General features: G+C 58.5%; 3 protein-coding genes across 13 annotated transcripts; all 3 read left to right on the plus strand.

Annotated features, from left to right (window-relative positions):
- The first annotated feature begins 41 nt into the window (after positions 1 to 41).
- Positions 42 to 6,995, plus strand: zfyve16 (zinc finger, FYVE domain containing 16). 4 transcript variants are annotated; one of them, XM_085926187.1, is made up of 18 exons: positions 43 to 365; positions 943 to 1,041; positions 1,197 to 2,719; positions 3,011 to 3,107; positions 3,394 to 3,573; positions 3,669 to 3,793; positions 3,860 to 4,022; positions 4,136 to 4,258; positions 4,318 to 4,473; positions 4,554 to 4,778; positions 4,854 to 4,936; positions 5,018 to 5,122; positions 5,190 to 5,340; positions 5,429 to 5,509; positions 5,577 to 5,739; positions 5,834 to 5,939; positions 6,023 to 6,193; positions 6,275 to 6,994. In XM_085926187.1, exons 2-18 carry the CDS (start codon positions 972 to 974, stop codon positions 6,434 to 6,436), a joined length of 3,684 nt encoding a protein of 1,227 aa, XP_085782313.1. In that variant the 5' UTR covers positions 43 to 365; positions 943 to 971; the 3' UTR covers positions 6,437 to 6,994. The 4 variants fall into 4 exon arrangements, with proteins under 4 accessions (XP_085782311.1, XP_085782313.1, XP_085782314.1 ...); XM_085926185.1 differs by having other exon boundaries at positions 42 to 365; positions 3,669 to 4,022; positions 6,275 to 6,995; XM_085926188.1 differs by lacking the exon at positions 3,394 to 3,573 and having other exon boundaries at positions 44 to 365.
- An 87-nt stretch (positions 6,996 to 7,082) lies between these two features.
- On the plus strand, positions 7,083 to 9,883 carry sec14l7 (SEC14-like lipid binding 7). Its single transcript, XM_085926203.1, has 12 exons — positions 7,083 to 7,148; positions 7,308 to 7,383; positions 8,044 to 8,087; positions 8,200 to 8,262; positions 8,330 to 8,518; positions 8,578 to 8,673; positions 8,748 to 8,808; positions 8,877 to 8,960; positions 9,034 to 9,140; positions 9,204 to 9,343; positions 9,455 to 9,627; positions 9,696 to 9,883. Exons 1-12 carry the CDS (start codon positions 7,095 to 7,097, stop codon positions 9,779 to 9,781), a joined length of 1,173 nt encoding a protein of 390 aa, XP_085782329.1. The 5' UTR covers positions 7,083 to 7,094; the 3' UTR covers positions 9,782 to 9,883.
- A 140-nt stretch (positions 9,884 to 10,023) lies between these two features.
- On the plus strand, positions 10,024 to 17,170 carry cnnm4a (cyclin and CBS domain divalent metal cation transport mediator 4a). 8 transcript variants are annotated; one of them, XM_085926192.1, is made up of 10 exons: positions 10,024 to 11,162; positions 11,435 to 12,040; positions 12,111 to 12,351; positions 12,664 to 12,807; positions 12,933 to 13,067; positions 13,231 to 13,400; positions 13,556 to 13,652; positions 14,010 to 14,099; positions 14,714 to 14,883; positions 14,954 to 17,170. In XM_085926192.1, exons 1-10 carry the CDS (start codon positions 10,527 to 10,529, stop codon positions 15,305 to 15,307), a joined length of 2,643 nt encoding a protein of 880 aa, XP_085782318.1. In that variant the 5' UTR covers positions 10,024 to 10,526; the 3' UTR covers positions 15,308 to 17,170. The 8 variants fall into 8 exon arrangements, with proteins under 8 accessions (XP_085782318.1, XP_085782323.1, XP_085782319.1 ...); XM_085926197.1 differs by having other exon boundaries at positions 14,013 to 14,105; positions 14,672 to 14,883; XM_085926193.1 differs by having other exon boundaries at positions 14,013 to 14,099.
- The last annotated feature ends 57 nt before the right edge of the window (positions 17,171 to 17,227 follow it).

Below are 17,227 nucleotides of genomic sequence, written 5' to 3' on the forward strand. Positions count from 1 at the left end.
GATCTCATCGATCGGTTTGCACTTTGCAGCTTTCTCCGTGTCTGCAAGCACCTTTTGAATTTTGAAACGCAATACGTTTGACCCACGGGTGACAAATGGTCAACTTGGGCGGAGGTCTTGTGAGCTCGAGGATGTTGGAAAGATGCGAGCTCAGCCTTATCCACAGGTCCGCCTTTCCAAGATGGCCGCCGGAGCACAGACTCCAGACTCGTAGCGTCAAACTCCGAACGAGAGCAACAAAAAAAGCTCTTTCTCCTCGGCCGGCCCACTTCAAAGCTCATTTAGCAACATGAGCGGACGATGACGTCTGTTAGCAGCACGATAGCCGAGCACGACGCCAGTAGAGCGATGACAAAAGCCAACAGGTAAAAGACAAACCGGGCTAGCAAGCTAGCCAGCCCCAGAAGCTATCCTGCTAGCCACATTTAGCACACAACGACGAAGGAACACGAACAAATAACTCGTTCACATTGAAGGGACTGACACGTCCATCCCCCGAAGCCGGTAGGGTGCTTAGCGGAGTCCTCGACAAGATTTACGGGGACAAGAGTTGAACGTGATTGACTGTGTCTTAGCCATTAGCATCTGTGCTAACTTCAGACAACTCTGACAAGTAGACTTGACAGCCATCTCCTCGTCAATGTAAGCGACTGCTACGGAATTGATACAGAAGCTTGTGTGTCAATTCCGAGTTGGCTGTCAGTCTTGTCCACATCTCGATGTCTTTGGTCAAGTCCCCGTCAAAGGTTTGCATTTGGTCTTAACGTACGAGCGGAATTTGCTCGGTGTCTATCATCGTGACCCAAAACCTCATTGAAATGTACGGACATAAGTAACCCTAAATACAATTGATGTAACCAGGGTCGACTCGTTGAATATAATAAATGGCTCTTTGCTCACTGTTCAATGCACATTTTGATTGCCTCTTGCTTGTTCCTCAAGCTTTAGGAGGGATTGATTGTAAAGGCACCATGGACAGCTTCTTCAAAGCGGCAGTTTGTGACCTGGACAAAGTGCTGGACGACTTTGAGCTGAGCGCAGGTGAGATGCTGAGTGGGAGGGAGTGCACTTTCATTTCCATCACAGGATGGAAGAGCACTTTCATTTCCATCATAGGATGCTTGCAAGCGCAGGGCAGGCAGGCAGGCAGGCAGGCAGGCAGCCCTTGATTGCCGTCTTTTTTTGCCGTCTTGCAGATGAAGTCGCCCGCAAGTCGGTCTTCGGGAAGTCCCCGCCGTACAAGTTGACGCCTCTGGGCTCCTCCGGGGCGTGCGGCGTGCCCCCAGACATTCCCGACCTCAGCGCTCTCCGCTACGGCGGTGGCGCCGAGCACAACGGCGAGGCCCCGCTTCAGCCTCTGACCGACGTGGACCTGCTCTCATCCGTAGACCGCGGCGCCGCTCAGAGCTCGGCGCCTCCCTGCCCCGACCGGGCCCTGGAGCCCGTGTGCGACCTGGTCAACGACACCGGCTCGGCCGTCCTGCTCCGAGCCGACGGCCACGATGCCTTCGGTGAGCTGGACGCCGCCGAGAGGCGGTTGGAGGAAGAAGAGAAAGAGACGGAGGAGAGCGAGGAGGAGCTCCTGTTGGACTTCAGCAACCTGGTGCTGGAGGACCGCGACGTGCCCAGCCAGAACTCCAACTGGCACCAGCAGCTGAGTCTGCTGGACATCATCCTTCCTGCCTTTCCTGCGGAGGACCTGCAAGTGGAAGCGCGAGATGACGCCGAGGCCCAAGACGAAGGCTACGAGGAGGAGACCCCGGAAGACGACCCGGCCGAGCCGAGCGCTCAGACCGCGAGCGCCTCGCTAGGCTCTCCGGAACCCCCGGCGGTGGAGTCGCCCCCGGAGTCGGACGACAAAGCTCCCGTTAGCAGCCCTGGAGAGCGACGCGAAGATGAGGGGACGGAGGCGGACTCTCTGTCAGCTTTGGACGCTTCTTCCCCTGAGGAACCCCTCCGCTCAATATCCCAGCAGCAGCGCCGCGTGGTAGAGCTTCCCGTGCCCTCGGGGCCCAGCCCGGTGGACCTTCCCGAGTTCGGCTTCGAGTATCTCCCTGAGAGCGACCAGGCTGAGCTGCTGGTCACGGACGAGGAGCTGGACGCCTTCCTGCGGGCCGAGGCCGAGCGGGCCGGCGCCTCCGTCCAGCCGGGGGAGGCGGCGCCGCCCGACGGGGAGCTTGCTTATGAGGAGTCGAGGAGTTGCGCGGAAGCTCTGCGAGGCCCGGCGTCTCCGGAAAGTGACACAAGCGTACCGACGTCATCTCTCTGCCGGGACTCGCCTTGTCAGGAAGCGAGCCGTTCCCCCGGCGAGCGGCAGTACTTTCCCCACGGAGGGGCGAGACCTAAGCAGCCGCTCCCGTCTTCCCAATCGGCAGACGAGGAGCAGGAGGAGAACCACGACTGCGAGGAGGAGGAGGAGGAGGACAGTCCGCCGCTGCCGCGCACGAGCCCGGGCTTCCCGCCGCATTCCCTCAGCGGCTCGCTCTACGCGGCTCCGGAGCCGCCGGAATACACGGCCAGCTACGAAGAGCTCTCCGAGCCGCCGCCCTACCCCGGCGAGGGCGGCGCTCGGCCCGCCGGCCGGAAGGTGGAGGAGGAGGAGGAGCCGGGCGGCCGGCAGCCCGCCTGGGTGCCTGACTCGGAAGCCCCCAACTGCATGAACTGCTCGCACAAGTTCACCTTCACCAAGCGGCGCCATCACTGCCGCGCTTGCGGCAAAGTACGTACACGCACACAGATGACCTTCACGTGTCGATTGGTTCGTATGAACATTTGTGGCTGTGGTCCAAAGACAAATGTAAACTGCCGTTGGCGGAGGTCGTCGTGTGTTTTGCAACCTCGCCCGCCCGGGGGATTAATGGTGCCAGAGAGCATGAGCTACTTGTGCTTCTGAGCTCCACTTAAATCCTCTCTCAATTAAGAGCATTAGAGGAGCGTTTAGGAAGCTCGCTCCGTCGCTCCGTCGGTCCGTCGGTCGGTCCTGACCCGCTTTTGCCCGTTTGTGCGGCAGGTGTACTGCGCGGGCTGCTGCAACCGCAAGTGCAAGCTCAAGTACTTGGAGAAGGAGGCGCGCGTGTGCGTCGTCTGCTTTGACACCTTGCAAAGAGGTAAGCCAAAGCAAAATTTCCTGCCGGATTGGCCGAGCTATTCTAGCCGGCGGGCCCGCGCCGGCCATTTCAATGTTCCCGGCCGTACGTGACTTGACGTCAAGTCCTCCTCGCCAGTAGGCGGCGCTACACCGCGGCCCTTTTCCACTTTTGACTGAGAGCGCTCGGTCCTGAATTGAAAGACCAATCAGAACCGGGCTCTGTTTGAAACGGCCAGCCAATGGCCTTTTAAAGCGGCTTGACTTGAGTTTACGGCCAACCGGTACCGGTCTTTTGGCGGACGCAGCGCAGGCCCTGGAGCGGATGATGAGCCCCACGGGTCCCGGTCCCAACCCCAACGTCCCGTCACAGTACTGCAGCACCATCCCGCCCCTGCAGCAAGCCCGGGCCGCCGGCACCCTCAACTCGCCGCCGCCCACCGTCATGGTGCCCGTGTCGGCGCTCAAGCACCCCGGCGGCAGCGACGGTGCGACGGCGCTTCCTTCCTTCCTTCCTTCCTTTTGCTGGGCCTCACCGGGCCTGAACCCTCACCCCGCCGCTCCTCCTTTGTCCCCGCTGCAGGCTGCCCCCGGGAGCACAAGCGCGTTTGGTTCGCCGACGGCATCCTGCCCAACGGGGAAGTGGCCGACACCGGCAAGTTGGCGGCGCCCGCTTGCCGGAGCTCACCCGAGTCGGAAGAAACGGCGGTACGTCCGACGACCCGCCGCGGCGAATCACGCGCCGACCCACCGGCTCCCTTCTGTCTTCATCAGTCGGGCGTCCCAGAGGGGGTCCCGCCTCCGCCGTGCGGCCCCTGGCACTATGCGCTGCTGGCGGGCTTGGGCTCTGCGGTCCGGAAGGTTCCCAGTCTGCTGCCTGACTCAGAGGACCAACTTCCTCCTCTCCTCATTGCCACGGCGGAGGACGCAGCAGGAGGTCAGTTTGTCCCGGGTGGCTGGCTGGCCTGGCCTGGCCTGGCCTGGCCTGGCCTGGCCTCTTCCCTTCTCTTCTCAACTTCTCAACTCTTACCTTGCTCATCTTCTCGCCAGACGTGTTGGTGGAGGAGAGCCCTGCGCCTTGCCAGATTCGACACCTCTTAGAAGAGGGGGGTCCTCGCCCTTTGACCTTTGTCCTCAACGCCAACCTGCTGGTCAACGTCAAGATGGTCACCTGTGAGTAGGGGGAGGGGGGGGGGCTCGCCTTCCATGCTTGACTCCCGTTGGCCGCTCAGACGGCGAGCGTGAGTGCTGGTTCTTGGGCTCCAACGGGCTGCGAGCCCTGGGGCAGAGGGAGCTGGTCTTCCTCCTGGAGCGTGTCCCGGAAGACCGAACGCCCCCCCGAGACCTCTTTGCGCTGTGCCTCAGCATTCAGCAGGACGCACAAAGAGGCAGGTGGCGCCGCGTGTCCGCGCTCGCTCGGCCGACAGCTCGCTCGCTCGCTCGCTCGCTCACTCGCTTCCTCTCGCAGGCAAGTTTGTAGACGAGCTGGACAACGTGACTTTCGCCGGCAGCTTCCTGGGCAGCAAAGATCACGGCGGGATGCTCTTCTTCTCTCCCACCTGTCAGCCGCTGGAGGGCCTGACTCTGCCCTCGTGGCCTTTCCTCTTTGGCCTTCTCATCCAAAAGCTGGAGGTGCCCTGGGCCAAGGTCTTCCCCCTCAGGCTGCTTCTACGACTCGGCGCCGAGTACGACGGTGTGTACTGCATTCAAATCCCACAGAGCGGGAAAAGAAAATGCAAGATTTTCATCTTGCAACGTGGCTTTGCAGTGTACCCCGGCACCCCCGTGAGCGTGCGTTTTCGGGAATCGGTTTATCGCGAGACGGGACACACCATCATGAACCTCCTGGCGGTGAGTCCTCGAGCGCGTGACCGCAGGCCTTCTAAAGTTGGACCAGCGCTGACGGCGGGCTTCCCGTCTGAACCGACGCAGGACCTGAGGAACTACCAGTACAGCCTGGCGTCCGTGGAGGGTCTGAGGGTCCACATGGAGGTGGGCCGCAGTTTCATCGACATCCCCAAAAGCAGCTTCGGCCAGGTGAGAGCCGCCAGATGGTTTCCTTCCGCAAAGTCTGGAGGTCACGCCGTATGGTTGGGCTTTGCAGATGCAGCGGGTGTTGAGCGGCGCCAACGAGCACGTGATCACCGTCGGCGCCACCTTGAGTCTGCGGGCCGACTCGCACCTGGTGTGCTTCCAGAACGAGGACGGCGGCTACCGGACGCAAGCTGCCAGCGTGCCCGGCAAGACGCGCACGGGTGGGGCGCTCGTCCCCTCCCCCCCCCCCCCTTTGACTCTGCGTCGGCGTCATTGAAACCTTTTGCCTCCCTCCCTCCCTCCCTCCAGTGACAGGGGCCAGCTTCGTGGTCTTCAACGGCGCCCTGAAAGCCTCGTCGGGCTTCATCGCCAAGTCCAGCATCGTGGAAGGTCAGCACTCAACCGGCGTCACCATCAGCTCTGGCTTTTGAAAATGTGACGTTAATGGGCTTTTCAGACGGTCTGATGGTGCAGATGCCCCCCGAGACCATGGACGCCCTGCGCGCGGCCCTGCGCGAGCAGAACGACTTCAACATCGCCTGCGGAAGGACGGACGAGACGGACGTCCGGGAAAACGTCAGTGTGCGCTGGCTTGACTGGACGCCGCCCATCAACGCCGGGTAAAATGGGACGGACACCTTTCTATCAATGTTGGAAAATTGAACTCAAAGTCCATAGCTAGCGCTGACTGGCTAACGCTGACTCCCTGGCCAGAATGACAAGCGACGTGGACGGGCGGAGTCTGGAGGGCGCGCGCTCCGTGAGGATGCGGCTGGACGCCGAGTTCGAGTGTGACGGACGTGTCATCGCGTGTTCTGAGGTGACGCCGCCTTGTGATTAGTCTCGCCGCCCGCCCGCCCGCCCGCCAGCCGGTGTCCGAGGCTGACGGCGGCCTCCCGACAGGTCTTCTACCGGCCGACGTCCGCCGAGCACAGCCCGGCGCCGCCGCCGTGCGCCGCCTTCCAGAAGGAGCTCGCCGCGGCCGCCTGCGGCGCTTTGACTCGTCATCTGGGCGCCCTCGCCGCCAGCGCCATCAACTCCTTCAGCCTGCGCGTGTCCACGCGAGACGACGTGGTAGGTCGCGCCACGCCGGCTTCGCTTCGGTGGTCTCGGTGTGAGCGACGGGCAGCGTCTGAGCACGTTTGCGCCTTGCAGGTGGAGTACCAGGCCGGTTGGGGCGGGCGCCCCCTCCCTCAGCGCTACACCAATGAGCTGGACAGCGCGCTGATCCCCGTCATCCACGGGGGCGGCGCCATCGTGCCCCCGCCCGCCCCCGTGGACATGGAGCTGCTCTTCTTCATCACACACGCCATCTGAAGCTCAAACCGGCGGCGGCGGAAGAGGGCGGAGCTTGAAGAGCCAACAACGTTGTTGCTCTCTTTGACGCCGTTCTGCTGGCAGCAAACGCCAATGTTTGACGTGTGTCCCCAACCCAACTCAAAAAGCAACGACTTGCTCCAAATGAAAACGGGCCGGCCGGCCCACCTACCCACCCTTTCTTCGGGTGTTGCGGATTTTGCCCCACCTGCTTTGATGCCGTCTCGGGGCCCAGGAACGTCGTCTATGTGAGAGAGGAGGCTCTTGGGCATGTCAGGTTTTGCACTTGCGCCATCTTGTGGCACCATTACAGATTCTGAGGATCTTTTTGTCCCCCCCCCCCCCCCCTGCTGACACTTCAATGATCATGACTAATTCTGAATGTAGTTATGCTGCAGCTTTAAACTTGACAGTGTGGGGTTCAGAGGTCACACTGTCGCCAGCGTCTGACGGAACCGCATTGCGTGAGACCAGAGTGTTGCTATTTTTCTTATTTTATTTCATCTCGTCTTTATTGAATAAATATGCATAAGAGAGATGATCTGTGTGGCGTTTCCCCCAAATGATGTGGGTGGGTGGGTGATGAGGGGCGTGTCCTGGCCCTCCCTCGAAGCCAGCGTCTCCCCTCTCCAGCGTTAGTCGTCCATTGTGTGGGAACATGAGTGGGCGCGTTGGAGATTTGAGCGCCGAGCAAGCTGCTTCGCTCGCGCAGGTGAGTGAAAGTCACGCTGGGTGACCTTTCTTCCCCCCCCCCTCACTTTTTCCAGCACTCTTCCAGCAACTCTTTGTTGCTTTTCTCTATATTTGTTGTGAAAGATGGACTTGACATGACGGTTCCTGTCTTCAAGTCGTCGTTTATTGTCTCTTGCAGTTTCGCGAGCGACTCGGGGACATCCTTCCCGATCTGCCGGCCCAACACGACCACTACCTGCTCCGCTGGCTCCGAGGTCAGTCGCAAACGCACGCACGCACGCAGGCAGGGACTGAGTAGATAAGATAAGAAGGTTATGGACTAAGATCAGCAAGACAACCAAGGCTTGTTTGGTCGAACTTGATCCCCTCTTTCCCTCCCCCAAGAGCAAACAGCATGCACAAATAAGTCTAGGCGCCAATCAGGCGACCCGCCGGACATCAAGTTCTTTCGCCGAACTTGACATCTGGGTTCTTTGATCAATAATTCCACAAAACGGAGGATGAAAGTCCACCCTGGTTGGTTAAGCTAGTTTGTTTATTGATTGAAGAGAAACCGTCAACTGGTTTGAGACCACCGTATTACGTAAGCATTGCGTCTCACTCACTAGTTTCACTGAAAACCTGAAGCACGTTCCTCAACTTTTCCTTTTCTCTCCACAATGACTAGTTTGGTATTCTTTGACACGTAACTTCCTCAAGTAGTTTTTCATTTGATTGTTATTTGAGTGAAGTTGTTGTTTTTTGTCTTCTCCCTCTTCATGAATGACTCTTGGTGACATCATTCTGCTCAAAATGTCTTTGTCATTGATGTGGATGAATTCCTTAGCTCATTTGTTTCTCTTCATTTCCTGTTCACTTGTAAATGCAACGTCACTATTGCAACAATTGCAGATATTTTTTTCTCCTTATTCCAGCCCGAAGCTTCAATGTCCCCAAAGCTGAAGTGATGATCAGGAAGGCAAGCTGAAAATACATTTGGCCCTTTGCTTCATGCAGCTGCTTGACGTCACTTCTGCGTGTGTGTGTGTGCGTGCGCGTGTGTGTGTGCGTGCATGTGCGCGCGCGCGCAGCACGTGGACTTCCGGAGGAACATGAAGGCGGACGCCATCATTTCCGACTGGACGCCACCTGAGGTTTGCGTGAATGGAGAGATGACGTGGCGGCGGGCGACGACGTGGTGACAATTTCCCACACGCGCAGGTGATCACGCGCTACGTGTCGGGCGGCATGTGCGGCTACGACAAAGAGGGCAGCCCCATCTGGTACGACTTGGTGGGCCCGCTGGACCCCAAAGGGCTTCTGATGTCGGCCAGCAAGCAGGACTTCTTGAGGACCAAGATGAGGAACATGGAGATGCTGCAGAGGGAATGTGAAAAGCAGTCGGAGAAGGTCTGGCTCGTCGCTCCTCGCCCAAGCGCTTGCCTTTCCCCTCATTGCGCCATCTGCAGTTGGGCGTCAACGTGGAGGCCATCACGCTGATCTACGACTGCGAGGGTCTGGGCTTCAAGCACATGTGGAAGCCGGCCATCGAGACGTACGGCGAGGTTTGTCCCCGGCGCCTCGGCCCTCCCTTTTGTTGGCGCTCAACGTGTGCCTTGCCTTGCCCTGCCCTGCGCAGATCCTCACCATGTTTGAGGACAACTACCCGGAAGGGCTCAAGAGGGTCTTCCTGATCAAAGGTAGCTCACGTGCTTTCTGGCCGCCACTTTGCCGACTGCTCTGACCTTCACCGCCGCCGCCGCCGCAGCTCCCAAACTGTTTCCGATGGCCTACAACCTGATCAAGCGCTTCCTCTGCGAGGAGACGCGACGCAAGCTCACGGTTGTCGGAAGTAAGACGGTTGGGCGCAAAATGGCGCCCCGCCCGGCGTGTTTCCTTTGAGCTCATTGTTCTCGCGTGAGCAGGCAACTGGCAGGAAGTGCTTCGTAAACACGTGGAGGCCGAGCAGCTTCCGGTGGAGTACGGTGGAACCCGCACGGACCCGGACGGAGACCCTCGCTGCAGAACCATGGTGAGATAGCGAGCGAGCGAGCGCGGAGGCGGCGACGACGACGATGACGGTGACGATCCGCAGATCAACTACGGCGGCACGGTGCCGCAGTCGTACTACATCCAGAACTCAATCAAGGTCCAGTACGACACCACGGTGACCATCGGCCGCGGCGCCGTCTTGCAGCTGGACGTCCACGTGAGCGCCCCCTGCAGCCTGCTGAGGTACGTGGCAAACGTCAAGGTAGTTCACGGTTTGGCAAGCCAATGGCCAGGCCAGGCCTGGCCTGGCCTGGTCTGGCCTGGCCTGCCTTTATATTAGGCCCCCACCCGCAGGTGGCAGTTTGCCAGCGACGGGGCGGACATCGGCTTCGGGGTGTTCCGCCGCGCGGCGCCGAACGTCCGGCAGGAGACGGCGGACGTGTCGGAGGTGCTTCTTCCCAGCCAACGCTACAACGCGCACCTGGTGCCCGAGGACAAGACGATCACCTGCCCCGAGCCGGGAGTGTGTGAGTGCGCCGAAAGCACATTTGTCCAAGTGCGTCCACGAATCCAATTGCTTGGTGTTTGTTTGCAGACGTTTTGTCTTTCGACAACAGCTACAGCGTCTTGCAGTCCAAGCGGGTCAGCTACACGGCGGAGGTGCTTCCTCCGTCACCTTGACGACCACGGCCTACGGAGCTGTCATTAAATAGGATTGCATGTCATGACTTTGATCATGGAATATCTCCTTTGCCCCCACTAGATAAAGCCATTTGACTCTTACCGTTTCCATTTGTTGCACGCGCGCTGCAGGTACGCTGCACACTGACCCACGGCAGACATCTCACTCGGGTTCATCAATGGACTATCATTAGTCGCTCTTGTCATTCTTATTTTGACCTTCAAGGTGATGAATAGCATGGTAGTGATGGAAACGAGACCCGAGAGGTCGCTGTCGGCAACGCGCACCCCTCGACAGACGTTCGCAACGCTTGCGAGAGCGCGTGTGTGACGTCATGAGTGTCTTATCCACTCTCGCGTATGGACAATGCAGACAAGGCGCATTTATTGGGGAGGCGAGCCACACGACTTGACGCAGCAGCCGTCTGACGCGGTGGCTTGTTGACATCAAGCACGTCACCCGGAAGTGGACGTCATCAAGGAGCTGGACGACTCTCGCACTGCGTTATGAAGGCGCCAAATGTCGGCCCGAATTTTGGTTCCCCCTCCTCACGTTTGCATTTCGATGTGCCCAGTTGAGAAGACAAAAATAAGGAAAGCAAGTGAAAACGTCCTTTGAGGCCGAGTGGGTGGATGGATCACCTGGGAGAGGAGAGGAGAGGAGGGGTGGCGGCGTTGGGGGCGTGGCCTGCGGCGAGACTCGCGTAAATGACGTCACCACGCTCCAGCCAGCAGTCAAACAAACATGGCGAGGGAATGGAGCGGCCAGCAAGGTTACATCGTCACTATCCTCCTCTTCCTGTGCAGCGCGGACGGAGCTCGTTCGGAGGCGACCGGCGGAGGGAGAGCTGGCAGCGGCGGCGCCGGCGGCGACGGCGACGGGGGACGACCAGGGGGAGTAGGAGCAGGAGGAAGCGCCGGCGCCGGCGGCACGCAGGTGCTCGGCATGCGGCTGGAGACGAGCGACAAGCCGGCCAGCACCGCTGACGACGGCGTGCTGCAGGTGACCGAGGACAGCTCCGTGCAGCTCCGCTTCTATGGCCTGAGGTTGCACCCCGGAGCCTGGACGCTCATCCGCTTTGCGGAGCTCGGAGGCGGGGACGAGGATGCGGCGGCGGGCGGCAGCGGCGGCGCCTGCTCGGACTTTACGAAGGACATTGCGGTCGGGACCTTCATGAATGTGAGCGGCCGGGGCACGTCGGGTCTGCTGCGCGTGCACGTCAAGCCGCTGCGCAAGAGCGAGTCGAGCAGCGAGTACGCGCTGTGCACGCGAATGGACGACCGGGACGACGGCGGCCAGCGCTGGCAGCCGCTGGACGACCGCGACGGGCGCCTGCTGGTCGTGGAGGAGAAAAAGCCGCTGCTGCCGCTGTGGCTGCAGGTCAGTGACGTTGAGCCGAGCGAGCGAAGGCATGTGGCGTCGAGAAAACCAGCAAGCCGCATTTTGCCCGGGAGCTTATTCCTCCAAATAGAAAAGTACAACCACTTGGACCAATTCTAGTATACAATACATTGGTTGCCAGGGGCGGAGCTAGGCTGTTTTTATTTTTTTAGCTACTTTTCTTTCCTTGTGTGCTTGCAAACTCATCCGTTTGTACAAAGAGAGAAAGCAGAGCGACTGAGCGAGCGAGCGGCCGGTGCTTGTTTTGCCAGGGGATCCTGACCACGTGCCTGCTGGTGCTGTCGGGCATGTTCAGCGGTCTGAACCTGGGCCTGATGGCGCTGGACCCCATGGAGCTGCGCATCGTGCAGAGCTGCGGCACGGACAAGGAGAAGAAGTACGCGCGCAAGATCGAGCCCATCCGGCGCAAGGGCAACTACCTGCTGTGCTCGCTGCTGCTGGGCAACGTGCTGGTCAACACCACGCTCACCATCCTGCTGGACGACCTGATCGGCTCGGGCCTGGGCGCCGTGGCCGCCTCCACCGTGGGCATCGTCATCTTCGGCGAGATCGTGCCGCAGGCGTTGTGCTCGCGCCACGGCCTGGCGGTGGGCGCCAACACCATCGGGCTGACCAAGTTCTTCATGCTGCTCACCTTCCCGCTCAGCTTCCCCGTCAGCAAGCTGCTGGACGTGCTGCTGGGCCAGGAGATCGGCACCGTCTACAACCGCGAGAAGCTGGTGGGGATGCTCAAGGTGACCGAGCCCTACAACGACCTGGACAAGGAGGAGCTCAACATGATCCAGGGGGCGCTGGAGCTGCGCACCAAGACGGTGGAGGACGTCATGACGCCGCTGGCCGACTGCTTCATGATCCAGGTGACCTCGCCGGGGGGGGGGCGGAGTCGCGAGCTAGCCAGCGGGCGCTGAGCCTTTCTGGTGGCCGCAGGCCGAGGCGGTGCTGGACTTTGACACCATGTCGGAGATCATGGGCAGCGGCTACACGCGCATCCCCGTCTACGACGACGAGCGCTGCAACATCGTGGACATCCTCTACGTCAAGGACCTGGCCTTCGTCGACCCCGACGACTGCACCACGCTCAAGACCGTCACCAAGTTCTACAACCACCCCGTGCACTTTGTCTTCCACGACACCAAACTGGACACCATGCTGGAGGAGTTTAAGAAAGGTCGGGCCGGCCACTTGCCGTCTACGTACGTGGGTTGGGGCGTGTGCGCGAGTTCACACGTGCGAGCGCCGTGCCGGGTGCGTGCGTGCGTGCGTTTTGACCCCTTCCCGACCCCTTCTCGACCTTCACGCAGGAAGTCGCCTGAGGCATTCCCGCGTTACGATCGACGGGCCACGCTGAACAATCATCGACCGGCCCGTCGTTTGTCGATGCGTGCCTCCGCGTTGGCTGGCGACCAATCCGGGGCTGTGTCACTTCCAGCCCCACAGTTGCACTCGCGTCCGTTTGAACATGGTGCGCTCTCGTCGTCAGGCAAGTCCCACCTGGCCATCGTGCAGAAGGTCAACAACGAGGGCGAGGGCGACCCCTTCTACGAGGTGCAGGGATTGGTCACCCTGGAGGACGTCATCGAGGAGATCATCAAGTCGGAAATCCTGGACGAGTCGGACCTCTACAGTGAGTGGGCGAGCAAATTTAGAAGGCACAAGCGGCTTTGCTCGGCTTTGGGATTAGCGGCCGACGTTTGATCGCATTTGCAAAAGTTAGACGAGGTTCCGTGACGCCGCTCGCCTTTGTCGCAGCCGACAACCGCAACAAGAAGCGAGTGGACGCCAACAAGAACAAACGAGACTTCTCGGCCTTCAAGCACGACGGCGACGCCAAGGCCAAGATCTCGCCGCAGCTCTTGCTGGCCGCGCATCGCTTCCTGGCCACGGGTGAGCGTCCCGCTTGACGTCCCGTTTGCTTAGCCCCGCCCCCTCGGTGACGCGCTTTCACCAACTACTTGGCCTTCGCGAAGTGCTCCCTCTGGTGGCTGCCCGCGGCAAGACAAGTTTCCAGGCATGGTTTTTTGCTTTTTGCCTGTTGTCGCGCTCTTAGAGGTGAGTCTGTTTGGTGGCTTCCACGTGAGCGAGAAGGTCCTGCTGAGGATCTTGAGGCATCCCGACGTGGTGCAGGAGCTGAAGTTTGACGACAACGACAAGCGCGCACCGCAGCACTTCCTGTACCAGCGCGGCAAGCCCGTCGACTACTTTGTGCTCCTTCTGCAGGTATGCCAAATCTTTTCCGAAGAACTTGTTGAAGGACGCCACGGCTTCTGATACAATATTCATTGTGTGTGTCACCGGAGAACTCGCATTGCAGATGCTGTCAGACTTGTTGAGTGTGTGTGTGTGTGTGTGTGTGTGTGTGTGTGTGTCTTCAGGGTCGAGTGGAGGTGGAGGCGGGAAACGAGAACATGAAGTTTGAGACGGGCCCCTTCTCCTACTACGGCGTCATGGCACTCAGCACGCCATCGCTAGGTGAGCGCACCGCACGTTTCCATCTCGGCGTAGGCCATTTTTTTTCCTCTAAAGAAGGAAGGCGTTTTTTTTTCCTTCAAAGCAGGCGACGATGTAACGTAACGCCGCGCGTTGCGGCGGGCGCTCGGCCGACGCTGGTCTTAATCCCGTGCCGAAAATAGCGCAGACGGTTCAAAGGTGGCCAAGCGCTTTGAGGAGGCGGCCTTGCGATGAGCGGCACCCCATCCAGCGTCTGGAGAGGCTTCCGATTGGAGTGTGCCGCTGTCAAAATAGAACAACTAAATCCTGTCTATCTTTCTCCCGCCCGCCCGCCCGCTCGCCCGCCCGCCCGCCCGCCCGGTCTCCTCCATCTCCCAGCAGTGACCCCCCCTCTGTCCCCGTCGGTGGCGTCTCCGCCTCCGAGGCGCCTCTCGCTTAAGAGGTTCTCTGTGTTCTCTCGAATCCCAGGTAAACATTGGCCGGCCGGGTTCATCCTTCACCCTCGTCGTCACGGTCGCCGCCATCGTTAGCATTTGACCACACTGGTGACCTTGAAGATGCAAACGACCACAGCTGTCATTTTTCGCTTGTCCACCAGAGGGCAGCTGAGCGTTAACACAGCAGCCTGGCCTTAGCATCTGTTTCCATGGTGATGAGTCCCCGCCCCTTTCCAAAGTCAATTCCACATTCCAGGTTATTCTTGGCTTAGAGTAGAGAGAGGCCCGCCGTGTGACAGACAAAAAGAGGCACGAGGTGTTTTGCATCTCACATGCTAGGCTAGGCTAAGCTAACTGCTTGCTAAACCCAGCATGTCAAATGATTTCTTCCTTCCTTCCTTCCTTCCTTCCTTGACTGCGCGCACCTCAGCTAACCTTGTCATCAGGTAACCCCGCCCCACTCCTCCCTCGCCCACCCCTCCCTCCCTCCCTCCCTCCCTAACATTCCGGAGCTCTGCCAATGAGAACGCCGCGCCATCAACGCACTTGGCCTCACTTGTTTGTCGTTTTCACCTCCACGCCACCTGTGTGTGTCCGCGCTACACCGCACAATTGAATTAACACCACCTCGACACGCTGTCTCAGAGTTCCGTTCGCCCACGCACGGGGGCAACCTGAACCGCTCGGCGTCAGTCAGCGGCGGAGGTCCGGAGAGCAGCTCCATGGGGGGCAGCGCCAGTCAAATCCCGGGAACGCCCTTCCAGTACGTGCCGGACTTCTGCGTACGAGCAATCGGCGACCTGCAGTTTGTCAAGGTGCAAGCAACGTCAAAGTCACAAAAGCCTTCACGAAGCACCTTTAAAGCAGGCTCTTTGTGCTACTCAGATCACCCGAGCCCAGTACCAGAACGCCGTGCTGACGTCGCGACTGGACAGCACGCCGCAGTCCCCCGAGGGAAGTCAACAGCGCCTGGATGCGGCGGCCACGCCGCCGGATGGGGCCCCCCCGTTGTCCCTCGCTACGCCTCCCCTCAAGCATCCGCCGCCCAACGCTAGCTCGGCGCCACGCCCCAGCCGGGCGACGCTTCCGAGCGCCGGCCCGGCCGCCGCGCCACCCGGGGAAGCGGAGGGCCTCCCGGGCGAGACCACCACGCTGCTGGGCCAGCAGCACAACTGCGTGGACCCCCCCCGGCGACCCGGCCAGCCCCTGGCGCACGCGCATAGCGAGAGCACCATCTGACTTCCTGGATGGATCTGCATGTCACCTCGGATGAATAAGTCATCCATCCATCGCCTCATCCTTTCCTTTCCCTTTCCTCAATGCATTGGCAATGTGGCAATTTGCTGCTTGCGTTGGCCAATGAGCTGACCCAATCAAAAGGGACACTTGACTTTGGGGCATTATCCCGCTCGCCAAAGTGCTGCGTGAAAGTTTTCCCGAAATTCTCCAGCCTCTCTTCCTGTTCCGTCGGCTTAATATTTACGCAACATTTCTTGTATTTGGTGTGTCGATGATGGACAGGCTGCTGTCTTGTTAGCTCCTCTATCACTGTGAGCCCAAAACAAAATGGTGGTCGGCGTCACAAACTCCCATCGTGATTTTTGGACTTTTTTATTTTTTTTTATTTAATATTATTTGGACAACAGGGATTTTGTAAGCTGACTGATTAGCATTTGGTTTTAGCAGCCATTAATGAGAAGCAGCAGCAGCAGCAGCAGCTAGCTTTGGGAAGGTTAGCGTTGACAATGACAAATCAAAAATGCCATAATGGGCACAAAAGGGAATTTTTTCCGCAGGCTGGACGGCGGGCGGGCGGGCGGGCGAGTGGTGGTTAGCGCGTCCAGCTCACATCGCTGAGGTTCAGGGTTCCAAACTGTCGGTCAAGTTAGCATGCTTGGCTAACGACCAACGCGGCTTCATGTTTAACCAGCGTGTCCGTGCCCTCGGAGACACTTTCTGGGTGTTTATTAACTGTGGGGGTTAAGAATTCAGCACGTTTACGCTCAAAGATTCACGTCGCATGCCGTCTGAACCTTTGACTTCAATGCTGAGGTAGGCTGTCGTTCGTTAGGTCATTCACAATTGTTAGCATGTAGCTAATGTTATTCATGAAAAAAATGAAGCATTTCAAATGGAAAGAGTGCAGTACAGAGCACTGCGTTTGTCCACACTGTAAATAACATTTGGATTTCACTTCTACCTGTCACTGCACGTTGTTGACGCACAATTTGGTGGAAACAAGATCATGGTTCTCCTATTCATTTGCTCAATTGGTTGGGAGTCAATGCTTTCCTTAAGGATCTGGGACATGTAGCTCATTGATTTGTTTGATTTATTTTTAAAGCTGGTCTGGAATGTTGTTTTCCAATGGAACTCAAACGCCTCGCAGCAGCAGCAGCAGCAGCACCACGAAAGCACAATAATCGTATTGCACTGTTTTGGGGGGGAAACGTCTGGCGTTCGGTCTTGCAGGTTGACTACTGTGATGAAAGGTTGAGACAAAAACACACCTCAAAAAGTAGTTCTGTAGCAATCTCAGCGTCTTCGATTTATGCTTGTTTAGTTTGCACTGAAGAAAATCGGATTCTTTATTGTGTAAGAGCAGATGATACACACAGAAGTTGTTGTTGCCCTACGATATGCAGCCATTGTTCTGCTTGTCTTTCTTTCTTTCCAGCACTCGTGCTATTTTGGCCCTCTCGCGTGAACCTCGAGCGCATATCGACATGAACTGAACAAGTCCATCTGAACTAATTGTCTTTCCATTGACATCTGCGTCCTTCCCTTTGCATCCTTTCCTCGCAATGTCGACAATAGAGAATAAGAAGAATGTGTTTTTTTTCTCATTGTTCTGCGTTATGCATTGCAGTCAAGTCAGGTTTGGGATGGATCCAAAGGTCTTTTCGCAAGACACTCTGCAGTCAAGTCAGGTTTGGGATGGATCCAAAGGTCTTTTCGCAAGACACTGGTTTGCCGCTCGGTGAATATTTAGCGCGTCTTCTGCAATGTTTGACAGCCGGGAGTGTGTGCAACGTATGCAGTGGTGTTTTATAGAAGGCATCTCTGTCAAGACTTGATGAATAAATTCGACTTGCTTTCTCTACACACCATCTGTGCGTGCTGTGAGCTCCTTCAAACGGCAACCTTGCATTGGACGAT

This window comes from Syngnathus leptorhynchus, chromosome 12, assembly GCF_054491065.1.
Source record: "Syngnathus leptorhynchus isolate UIUO chromosome 12, UIUO_Slep, whole genome shotgun sequence".
In the NCBI taxonomy this organism is placed as follows: domain Eukaryota; kingdom Metazoa; phylum Chordata; class Actinopteri; order Syngnathiformes; family Syngnathidae; genus Syngnathus; species Syngnathus leptorhynchus.